Source organism: Motacilla alba, chromosome 2, assembly GCF_015832195.1.
Source record: "Motacilla alba alba isolate MOTALB_02 chromosome 2, Motacilla_alba_V1.0_pri, whole genome shotgun sequence".
NCBI lineage: Eukaryota > Metazoa > Chordata > Aves > Passeriformes > Motacillidae > Motacilla > Motacilla alba.
The window spans coordinates 118,116,595-118,129,178 of record NC_052017.1 but is presented as its reverse complement, the minus strand read 5'-3'; the positions used below and the strand labels follow the sequence as shown (position 1 = coordinate 118,129,178).

General features: G+C 36.3%; 1 protein-coding gene across 5 annotated transcripts in view; it reads right to left on the bottom strand.

The window, feature by feature from the left end:
* The window catches only part of C2H8orf34 (chromosome 2 C8orf34 homolog), a 147,888-nt gene that overhangs the window by 119,803 nt on the left and 15,501 nt on the right, over window positions 1-12,584 (bottom strand). For all 5 annotated transcript variants that reach the window (XR_005255943.1, XM_038129131.1, XM_038129127.1 and 2 more), the window contains exons 2-3: window positions 3,910-4,057; window positions 2,838-2,969 (exon numbers count right to left, since the gene is read on the bottom strand). Coding sequence is in view for 4 of the 5 variants with exons in the window: in XM_038129131.1 (XP_037985059.1) it covers window positions 2,838-2,969; window positions 3,910-4,057 (280 nt within the window). In the remaining variant the exon portion in view is untranslated. The remainder of the gene's footprint in view (window positions 1-2,837; window positions 2,970-3,909; window positions 4,058-12,584) is intronic.

The following is a 12,584-nucleotide window of genomic DNA, read 5'->3' as shown; positions in this document are numbered from 1 at the left end:
ATGCAGGTCACCTTCAGCAGTGCATGAGCACACAGCAACAGCTGGTTCGTATTCCATCCCACATCTTTTTCTGCAAAGCTACTTTCTAGACCCACACATCCCAGTTTACACTATTGCTCAGGCTTATTCCATCCAAGATACAGGATTTTGAATTTGCCTGTGTCGAACTTCAAGAGGTTTCTTCTCAGCCCATTCCTTGGTCCTATCCCTCTGAAGAGCACTCCTACTACCCAGAATACCAACCACTTCCTGCAATTTGGTCTAACCACAAACCTAAGAGAAATTCTACCCCATCATCCAAGGCATTAGGAAATTCTTTTAAATGGCATCATTCTCAGTACCAGACTCTTGAGCATGCCATTAAAGACAGACTTTCCAATTGGACTTTGGAGGAAGGAAAGAACAGTATGATGACAGGAACAGCTCACAATACCTTTTGGCTAGTCACAATCCCTTGAATCCACCAGCTGAGTCAACTTTCCATGCATCATCTTGTCCACTTATTGAGTCCATATCTTATCAACTGAGTTATAAGGATAACTGAAAGTTGACAAAGGAAGCTGACAAGGGTTTTGCTAAAGTCATGCTATGAAACATCCATCACTGTTTCTTCGGTTACAGGGCCAGTTAGTTCACCAAGGAGGGCAAGGGTGTTGATCTGATCAAACACATATGGTCTCAAAAATCCATGCTTGATGTTCCAAATCACATTTTCTTCCTTGTGACTAGGAACACCTTTCAGGGAAGTTTGTTCAATAATCCTTGCAGAAGGTGAGGTTTGCCCTTCCTCAAAATCAATGAGATATTTGCATTTTTCTAATCATCAGGAACATCCACAATAACTCTGACCTTTCAAAGATGACAAAATGGCCTTGGAATGATATAAGTCTCCTCTTTCAGCATGCTTAGAATCAATCCCATGTAGTGCCATGTATTTATGAATGTCAGTTGCACTAAGCACACCCTAATTCTACCTCCTTTGTAGGCAAAGCTGCACTCCCACATGCTGTTTCTAGACTTAGGTAGCTTGAGAGTAAATCTTACCAAATGAAGAGTATTAATAAGTTTCTTTCAGTCCACAAGGACAGATCCTTGACCTCAGTTGTTTTAAGGATGTATAAAATATTTCTTTGCTTGACATGAGACCTGATAGTTTAGAATGCCCAACCTCCTCTTTGTCCCTCTAATGGGACAACCTAAGGACTAACAAGCACAAAACTTGTAGTAGGCACATATTTGAGGGGAGTGACGTGATGTCACCTCCCCTATCTGGGATAAAGGGTGGCAGAGAACGCGAGATCTTTAGGAGATGGAATGAAAGTTACTTGATGCATACCACAGAGTCTGAAAAGCAAGCACATGGCAGAAGGAAGGAACACAGTATGATGACAGGAACAGCTCACAATACCTTTTGGCCACTGTTTCTAACAGTGGATGTCCATAAATTGCTGTTATCTATCATATCTGTTAGATAAGACACAGACTGAGAGACTATAAGCATATATTGCAATGCCTCTATTTATTCTTGAAAATAAATTAAAATACACATGCTTATTTTGAACAGACTTAAAAATTCATGTGCCCACTGAGAGGCACAATGGAATTGATGATCAAATTTGAGTGGTTTTGAAGCAGGCAATGTGCTTCATGAAGAAGAAAAGGAGACAAATGCTCCATTTCTAGAAAAAATAATCCTGAGAAAACCCTGTACAAGCTGTAACAAGCTATTTTTACTTGTTACACAGTTATTTATTCTCAGTAAAAAATGTTTCATAATCATACTAGACTATTAATCACTCAAAAACACAATATTTCCATTGCATAAATTTATCATGATTTATTTACCCATTGCTGTGTAGTATTTTGACTTAGTGAGGTCACTGGGCAATTTTCCTTGACTCCTAAGTCTAGACTTTCCCATATTGCTTTTAGAGGAAAGACAACAAATTTTCCATTGCACCATACTACATCTCTGTTCCCATCTGGTACACATAGTCACACTCAGCATTATAAAGATTTGGCTATTATAAAAATATCAAAAAGCCACAAGAGTCAATAGAAGAAAATATAATTTTTCAATTTATTTTGGAGAAAAATCTTGTATAAACAATTCCCTGGGTGTATAACTATATTTATATATGTATGCATATTGTAAATACATTTATTTGTGAAAAAACCCCAACATTAAGAATCAAGATTAAAAATTAGATTTCTTCAATAGCCAGTACACAGGAAGCATGTTTCATTTAGGTCTGTTGTCTTCATTTGCACTAATTTTTTACAGGTAGTTGACAATATTCTCTTCAGCCGCTCTATTTCTACTCTGCCTTTTCTTTCAGTGACATTTAGATTCCTTCAGCAACTCTCCTGTACAATACACCTGTTCTGCTGACACCACTCCCATACCTTGAACAGTATCTGTTCATAACTCATAGTTTTGAATTGCCTGACACAAAGAAAAAATCTATTAGGACCAATATCAACAGAACAGATTTTACACATGCAAAATGATAATGCAAACTAAAACATCAAATCATAATCAGTATCCAAACATAAAATAGTGCATGATACCCAGATATTAGTCTGGTTTTTAATCAGGCTATCCAGAATTCTTTTATATCTACAGATGACAACGTAGGGCATTATAAAATATTCATAATTCAAGTGAGATTAGGCAAGAATTGAACTCTTCTAACATATATATATATATATATATATATAAAATAGGCATTTCATCTGCTTACAGTTTGCTTTCCATTTTAAACCTTATTCAAATGAAAAAGATACTACAGGTTGGAAAGTATGCACAAATTATTAATGTAGTGAAGCTTTCTTACATGACTTGGACTCCGGTGATGGCGGAGAAATGTTGGACACAGCAAGGTCGCTCTTCGACTTTTTAGGCTTTTTTGCATTTACCTGCCAAGGCTTATCATAATTTCTAAAATCTCTTCTTGTTCCTTTATTTTCTGTTAAAAGAATCAAATTAGATAATCATAACATTTTTAGGGTAATTTTTCAAAGACTTAACAAATAATTAACCAAAAACCCCAAAGGTATATCAATCCAAATTAAAGACAGCTCTTTTTTTTTCCTCCTATTTCTGATTGCTTTTATATTTATTATATTTATTCCCCTTTTTAAATATAAAAACTTAGCAATTATTATGTCATTAAATAATTCATTAAAAAGTCTATTTTTTGTTATGAAAAAGTACTTACTGTCCATGTTATGTACATGTTTTACTGCCTATGTTAAAACTGTGTATTTGATATAAATGGTAGATTTGTCAGTAAATTAATACTTTGGCTACCAGCAACTATTTAAGCTCTATAGTCTGAAACACATCATTAGCAAACTTTTAAACACAAAACCCGTATTGTAATAGTAGCTTGTACCAGAATACAAAAACCAAGACTTCTACTTTACAATCAGAGTGGATACTACTTCAGAATATTATTTTAATGCTTCTGAAGATTTACAATCATAAATTATTCACACTGGAGTTTATAAAGTAGCATAGCAGCTCTTCATTAAGGGCTGGGATGATAGGTATATAAAAACACGTATTATTAAAGAAAATATCTCAATAGAGTTTAATCTCAGGCACAAATACACCCTGGGAGGGAAAAAGAAAACAGAGGACAGCAAGGGAACCTTTCTCACTGAGACTGGGACTGTTTCCATTCTATAACTCTGATGCATACTCACATGATATATACCTAGGCTGAGCTGACAGACAGCAATGTATATTAAATTCAGTATCTGCTGATAAACAGGATTTATTCTGCATGCTCAAAACCATAAAGGAGAACCTGTTCAGTAGGTATATGTGCATCCAGGAAATCATGGACACAAGTGTGGGAAGACTATACTGGAGACTAGCCCTTTCCAGCACACAGAACATACCTGATGTTTCACTCTCTGCCCAGAGGGCAGCAGAGCCAGACAATGTTCTCTGAAGCTGACCACGGTTTCCCTGCTTGGACTGAAGATGATCAATTAGAAATGGGATTGGCTGGTCAGGTGTCTCCGTTATCAGCTTGGTCATCAACTCCTTTAGAAAATTAAGCCAAAACAAAAAAATTAGTGAAATATTGCACCTTAAGCCTGTATTTACCAAAAGAAAATGAGCATTTATAAAGGAAAGGTTTGTTTTCAAATTTGAAGAAAACAGCTGGAACATCCACCTCCTCAAACTACTGCTAGCTTGGTCCTATGAAGTCCTCCCATGTGAAGTGTTCTCAGCCTATACAGTCTTTTATCCACTGGAACATAGGTTAAAAAAGTCAATCCCTGCTACCTGTTCAAATTTATCTCAAACAGTAATGCTGTCCATTTAACCACTTGGAACCACCACCTCTTCAGAGCTGCAAGTAGCTCTTCTCTAACCAATACATCCAAGTTTCTTCTCATTGGAAACTGGAGTGTCAGGAAAGTTTGTGAATTTTCATCTCATCCAGAGACAGGACAATTGTCTGGTTCAAATATGCATTCATATCAGGGAACTCCAAGGTCTGATCAAACAGACAGACGGTTTTTAAAGCAAGTCCTCAAGAATACTGTAGTATAGAAATAAAGAACTATTTTATTACACTGTTGCAGATGTGGGTATAAAGCCAATGTCAACAGGAAAGCATCTGCAATGCCATGCATTGGTACTATCCAACTGCTGTTCTGCACCTCGGCTGTGCAGGGCTGCAGAAAAAGAAACACTCTCCATTATTGGTGCTGAGGTTCCTTCTGGCTTCCTAGGCATAAAACACATTAGGAATCTAGAAAGAAGCTGTGGCTCTGCTGTGCACATGTGCTCTGAGAGCAAATGAATGACTCAGGGCAGGTGAGGTGACCCTGAAACCCATTTAGTTCTACAGGAGATCTGGAGCCGCTGCTGCAAAATGAAAAAGCTCCACAGAAGTAAAGAATTACAAGAATGAACAACAAAATGAGAAAAAAAATAAAATTAAACAAACAAAAAAAAAAAAAAAAAAAAAAAAAAAAAAAAACAAGCAAAAAAAACCCCACCAAAACAACTATGTTATTCAGAGCGTATATTCTCTCTTCACCTATTCCCAAGAAGCAACCTCAACACAACTGACATGCACCTAATTCCATCCCCACTTCACTTTTTCCACACACTTTCATGTAATAAATCTTTTTTCAAATGCCAGCAGTTACTCAGCATTGCCATCAATTAAGTGTGTTGGGAAAAGACACTTCAGAGGAAGTATACCAAGTAGCAGCAAACATGAATAACTGCACACAGGATTACTACGGCACAGCGAGTTCTCTTTGTCCACAAAAAGGAGAAAATATGCTCAATCTGCCCACATGTCTTAAGACACAATCTTCTATGATGCCATTTTTGATACTTATCCACTGTGAAACAAAAAACCCTGTCTGTCTCTGGTTTTGAACTGGAACTCCAAAGGGAGCAATTAAGCTACTTACTAATCTTAGAATTGCTGGAGCTATGGAGTGTAACTTCATCTGAACTGCCTCTTACCAAGGTAGGAGAAACCCTCTGATACACATCATACAAGTAAAAATCAGAAATTGCAGTAATTCATACTTTAGTTGCTTGGCAACACTAACAGCAAACCTTTATTCTTTTCCCTGCCAAAATGCAGAATTAGTGACAATGGGAAGATGTAATCTAGTGCTTGTAATGGACCACAATAGTTGTAGTAATTCCACTGCAGAGGATTCTATTACCAAAACAGAAGTGCCAATCTGTTACAGCTGACTTGTAAATTAAATAATTTCTCAGAATCATGGTTTTAAAATTATTTTTGTCTTAGATTAGTAATACATTGCAATATTAACATAGTATTGAAAAAGGTAATACAGATAATGAAAAATTTTACAATGCCTACATATCAATGTAAGACAAATGCTACTTGATTGTTGCCATAACTGATTTACTTGTAGCAGGAAGAGATGGTCTTTAAGTAAAAGAACTGCAGCTAATAAAATAAAACTGATTACAGGATTCCTTACCTCTTCTGAGATGTAGCAAAAAACCTAAAGATCAAGGTGATGTGAAACTAGATTCTATTAAAAAGGACCACTTTTTGTACCTACTGTTACATTGATAATAAGACCCGAGTCATATAGAGATCTGTGCTGTCCCAGAGAATAATCAGTCCTATATTGAGACAGCAGTTAGAAAATTTTAAAGAACTGTAGAAAGACACTACTTTTATCTAGAATAATAAATGTGTTGTACCAATCCTGTACACCTAAAGTGGGAAAAAAAAAAAGAAAAAATATATAATATTGCTGAAATCTTCATAAACTGAAGAGTGTGAAGTTCAGAAAAAAAACTCTAATTATTTGTGTAATAAGCCTCAAACTGATTTGCCTCAAGCACTCTCAGAAATGTCATTAAAAGTAAATGCAATTTAAAATGAACAAAAGGGAACTCAGGTTATAAAATCTGCCATTTTAAGGAAGACAAAACTCTTAACTACAAGTACTCCACTGCAAAAGGGGAGAAAAGAAACTGTTAGGAATCTACTTCTCAAGCTGCTTCAAGCATGGTTTGGAAGTGGTCTCCAATTTACCCCTTTCCATGGAGTTCCTGAACTCTGGACAAAGTGCAAAGAATGCCTCCACTCTTAAGAACATTAGCTTCAGACATATACTCTGTGAAAACTCACATTCACATGCTGAAGGTGTTATCTCTCTTCCATATCCTTCTGCCTCACACACTGCCAGATATCCCAGAAATAGGATCACAGCTCCATGGCCCTCACTGCCCTTGCCATTCTACCAGTTTCTGCCAAGGGACAAATTACCAGTTTCATCCAGTTTCTACCAGTTTCATCAAGGGACACAACTCCATCTGCTCACCTCTCAACCTGTCCTCTTCAAGTTCACATTTCCTTTGAGATTTTTTTCATCCCCAGCAAATTGACAATTACATAGAAATACACTCACTGCCTGCATTCAGTTGCTTGGCTATGCCATGAAGTGGGAGGGTTGGAGGGGCAAGAAAAACAAAAATAAAGCCAAACTCGAGCAACCCAACAAGAAACAAGCACAAAGCTTCACCAACATTAACTGTACACAGTGGGCACCCATCTAATTTTTAGTAAAAACATATACTTCTGTGGAGGTGAAAAGATATTACAGATTCAGAATGTCAACTAAAGGGTATGTCATTCCAGCACCATTCTCTAGCAAAACTAACTTAAACTTCTGATTAAATGATCAAAAGCTTATTTAATGACCTCATCTGTTGCTCAGGTGACATCTTAATAGACAGTAGGAATAACATACTACATGGTACTCTAAATATACTTTCACATGTTTGAAATGTCTCTGAAAAAAGAAGGTATTAAATAAGAAAAACTAAAGTGTACAAGGTACAAAAATAATATTCCTTTTTGGTTAGCAGCAGTCTGATCTGACACGCAATGTGGTAAGTAGGCAAGAGAAAAGACCAACTAGTCTCACTGAAGACGCCTCTGCATTAAAAGCAGAGCAAAAATGGCACAAGATCATTGAAACTGAGATCCATTTTTTCATTAACAAATCATCAGGAAAGTTTCAACTCTTCATAAAAACAAAAATGCAAGACAACTGTAGATAAGTCTCTTAAAAATATTAATTATACTTTTCACATTTTTAGCTCAAATTTCAAAGTTTTCTACAATTCAAATGCAAGCCTGTTGTTCTGGGCACAATGTGCCTTATAGCAACAAATAAAAAGCCATGGTAGATAGGGTCTCCATGCTGCCAAATGAACTGCTTACTACCCATAATCTCTCCCCTCCTGTCTCCTTTCTACTGCTATGTCTTCCTTTCACTCTACGTCCCTTTGTCTTTTCTAACAGTGGACTCCACACAGTCTCTTCCTCTCAGCTGTGTAACAAGGGAAGAAGCTGTTCAGAAGTCAGTAATTATGAATTCCCTGTGCACCCTTGAGACACACAGGAGCACAGAAAAGGGGCCAAAGGAAACTTCCATAGTTACTACAGACTAGAGCACTCAGATGAATACATCAGCTTCTGCTGCTTCCTAATTATATTGCCCCAAATTAGTCTCTGCCTCATCTAAAGGCAGAATGAGAAAGAACAGGAAGGTGATATAAGCTCTTTCAGTTAACTGTTTCATGGATTTTACCTAGCACTGTGCAAACAAATTCTTCTTTCTTCATGCCTTGTAAAGGTATCTTCATATCCTCCTACATTCACTAGTTTTATTGAACTATGTTACTGAGACTGTTTAAAAAAAACAAACTTGTCTAAGTTCTTTTGTGGATATTTCCAAGAGAGATTCATGCACATGTAAAGAGTCTGCAAAAGATCTTGAAAAAAACACCAGGTCTAAAGTAGTGGTTTAATATATGAATTATTTATAAGAATATACAGAAACTATAAACAATGAATAATTGTTCTTTATAATAAATAATAATATAATATAAATAATTATTCTTTATAAAGAATTCTTTATATCTTTCACTATTGTGCTATCCTGAGGTCCACTATTTGTTATTCAATGAAGGCTCACATTTTTATTTCCTTGTACCTTTCCAGGCATTTAATGAAACAGTCTTCACAGTCTATTAATCATATGCCCAATAACAAGAAAGTCCTAATTAGCCCTGTCTAAATGTACCTATCAGGTTATTAAGTTAATTAAGAGACATTCTATCTTGCCCTGTAATTGGTAATGGAAACTACGCAACAACCACGTTTTAACTGCACAGACTTTTAGAGACTATGGCACAGCATTCACAGATTCTGGCTGTGATACTCTTTCTTTCATGGATTAAATTAGAAGTTTAAATACAATTAAATACAGCAAGTCTTCCCAGTGATGTCAGTAGTGACTTTGTCAATAAAGAAGTCATGAGGAGCTAGATGTGTCCCAGCTGATCAGCCAGGGTATGTCCACTTAGGATAAGAAGAATTGCTCTCCTGGCTCCACTGAGTTATTGGAGATATATGCATTGACTACAGGGAAGCTTGAACACTTGGACATCTAAATTTAGACTGGCTAACCCTTTCATACAGGCTGGAAGTGAACAACGAAGATACAAAATTGAGGGAAAACTTGTGGAAGGACAATAGGTTTAAGAAACTTTTTAACGACTGACACTTTTTTGTTAGAATTCATTCTGATTACTCCAGTAACGAAAAAAAAAAAACAAAACAAAAACAAATAATTTTTAAAAGTATATTTTAACATTATTCTTACTGATAAATTAAGAGTCTGAAATTCTTACATGAGAGCAGAAATGACTGCTTCTACCAAAAAAAGATTATTTTCTATGGAAATAAATGAAAAATACCAGCATCCTTCTTTTGGAAAATAGCCAAGCTTAAATATTCTTGAGCAATTTTTAACTAAAAGTAGTAGAATCACATTATAAACTATGAACGAAATGAACTTCAACATATTTTATGTTCATGATCATCACATCTCCCTATAAAATAAATTACTCAATCCTACACAAATTTCCACATAAATAAAATTCATATGCCTGTACTATACTATTTACTTCCAACTAACCATAGTAGAGTAACAGCTGAGAACAAATAGTAGTCCTATTCAGCTTGCTCATGAAAATATTCAGACTTGTATCTGGAATTGACTAAAATTTTTTCAATTAACACATTCTTTCTGCAAAACCTCACTGATACCATTTCAGACAGCTGAGCAGTTAAATTTAATATCACAAGACTGTAGTACACAGCATGGGAACACAACCCACAGAGAAATTACTTTGGACATAGAAGTAAAATGAAAGTACAAAGCTGATATGGCGGCTCTGATGCTTTGGTGCAAACAAAATTCCCCTAAAGGTGGCATTGCTGGGGAAATTTAAGGTATGGGACTAGTGGCACAGGTAACATTTCATAGAGTGAGAATAACAGGAGGAAGTCTGAAAACAAGCATCATTGAATAGCTGTCTTTCTTAAGTGTTCGTCTCCTAAATATCAGTACCAATTCAATAAGAAAAGACCGATTTTGGGGGCTATGTTACCAACCATGTTTTTAGGGGGACTCTGGAGAGCAGAATGGAAACAGCAGACTTGTTCCACTATAAATCCTTTGCAGATCATACTATCAGTTCCCTGACTCAGATGAACTAGCTCTATCTGAAATAATTCCAACTCATGCATGTAATACTTGATAAAATATGCAGCATTGATCTTACTTAGGAATGCAGGGGGTCTGGTGGACAATTTCAAAGTTTCACTGAGTAAGTTCATGACACTTTATCAAACTCCTCCACAACATTATAACATGCAAAATCTACCTGAACCTCTTGCTGCATCTTTTCACTTATTTATCCTTTGAGGTATTTTTCCTCTCCTAATCTTAGTATTTCAAATATCATTGTCCCTAATCTATTTTACCATTTCTGAATTCACAAAATAACTTCAAACACTTTCAATCTGTGGTTTTATTGAAATATTTTCTTTCTCCCATTTAAGCATTCCAAGAATGCTGTCAAGAGAGAAGTCACCGCTACTAGGTTACTCTAGAATATTAAACAATTCTCAGTAGAAGAAGAAAAGGTTAAAGACATGCTCTCAGAGATGCCAATCGTGGCAACAGTTATCACGTTTTCTCCCACAGTTTAGTTTTCAAATCACAAAGATTTCCTATGATAGCTTATACTTCTTTCTGCAATCCTGTATCTCTGCATGACAATCTCACTCTTGTGGAATTATGCCTACCATATCATTATCTTAACTCAGCAAGGATTTATCAAATGACAGTAGTTCATGTTATTGCAGAAATACTGTAAGGTTTCCCTGAAGGGTAATTCAGAAGCCTTCCTCAGTTTCCATCCACTCTATCAACCACTGAAATTCTGCCCTCAAGGCATGCACTTCACAATTCAGACAAAGAAAATGAAAACTGCTGGTTTTCTGAAAGGTCTGTAGGATTTACATCAAAAGAAATACTCATAGGTAAAGACTAGGAAATACTATTACAACCTGGACTTAAATTACAGGCATAAAACAACACTGGCTGCACATCACTGCCTCACCTAAAAGCTAACTCAACAGGCTGGAGCTGATCTTTCTCTGATCAGCTGAAGTAATCTCTTTTCAATTTCAAGGTCTAAGTTGAAATCACTTGTTCCACCATGTGCAATGACTCATTACTACAACTGTTTAAAAAAATCACATTGTATTTCCAGTTTAAGCTTCACTGACTTAGCTTCAACCTATCTGACACGTTTTTGAGGAAGGGTAATGCTAGAAACTGAAGTAGCAGGTATTTTTCTGTCTACCTCTGGTAGGCTGACCCCAACCAGCAGCCAAGCACACCGAGCCACTTATTCCTTCCCACCCTCAGTGGGATGGGGAAAAAATGAAAAGAACAAAACCAAGAAAAATTAATGGGTCAAGATAAAGACAGCTTAATAACCACAGGAAAGAGAGATGGAAAAAAACCAAAATCAAAGAACAAGTGATACCAAGGCAAACACTCACCATCTCCCACTGCCTTGCCAGTCGCAAGCAACAGATATTTCAGAACATTTACCCCCCCAGGTTTAATTACTGAGCATGAAAACATATGGTAAGGAATATCTCTTTGCCCAGGTTGGGTCAGCTGTTCCAGGTGTGTCTCCTCCCAACCCACGCCCCCCGGGCCAGCTTGCTGGTGGGCAGAGAGAAGAACAGAGAAAGCCTTGAGCCTGTACGATCACTGCTAAGCAACAGCTAAAAGGCTGGTGTACCAACACTGTTTCAGTCACAAATCTGAAATACACCAACAGGCTTGGTGTGAAGAAAATCCAGTCCCCGTCAGACCCAGTACAGTACCACAATAGAAAGGGCTGTCAAGGGTTTATGAGTGGCTTATGAGTTCAGGAGAAGGCCATATATGAAAAAAACAATTGGTATATTAAGGAGTTGACTCAGCAAAAGCCCTTAAGCCTGAGAAGTAAATAATTACAAACCTATGCACATCAACGCTTAAAATGCTTTGATGAATTAGATCACTGTTCTGTGACTTTAGAATTACAAACACTTCCTTACTTCTTTCTGGAAGCCAAAAAAAAAAAAAAAAAAAAAAAAACAAAAAAAAAACCCCAAAAAACAAAAAAACCAAAAAACAAAAAAAAAAAAAAAAAAAAAAACGTTTTGAAGATTGATGGAAATCCTTTCAATTGCACCCCATGGAAAACTTTGATGATAAGCATTTTAAAAATGTTTGCAGCAACCACCACACTTGCCAGGTGCTTTTCTTTCTCCTCCCAAACACTCCTCCAGTAATTTTGCATTACTACACCATTAGATTTATTCAAGTTATACAGAAAGATAAATGTGAGATGATGTTTTAAAACATTCTACTGCCCAGTGTGTATAGTCAAAGTTATTTAATATTCTGTGTAACTTCTATGCATTAAAATTACTATAAAAATTGCTTTCAATTTTTTTTTATCTTGACCAAGAATTTTTAAACTATTCACATGGAACTCCAAATAATAACCAGCAATTACAGAGACATAAAATGGAGAATGTGAGTTACCAGAGTCCAGGGTGGGGAAGTTCTAACACAGATTTAATTACCTTGACTTCAGCTGCCTACATAAATTAACACTAAGTTTG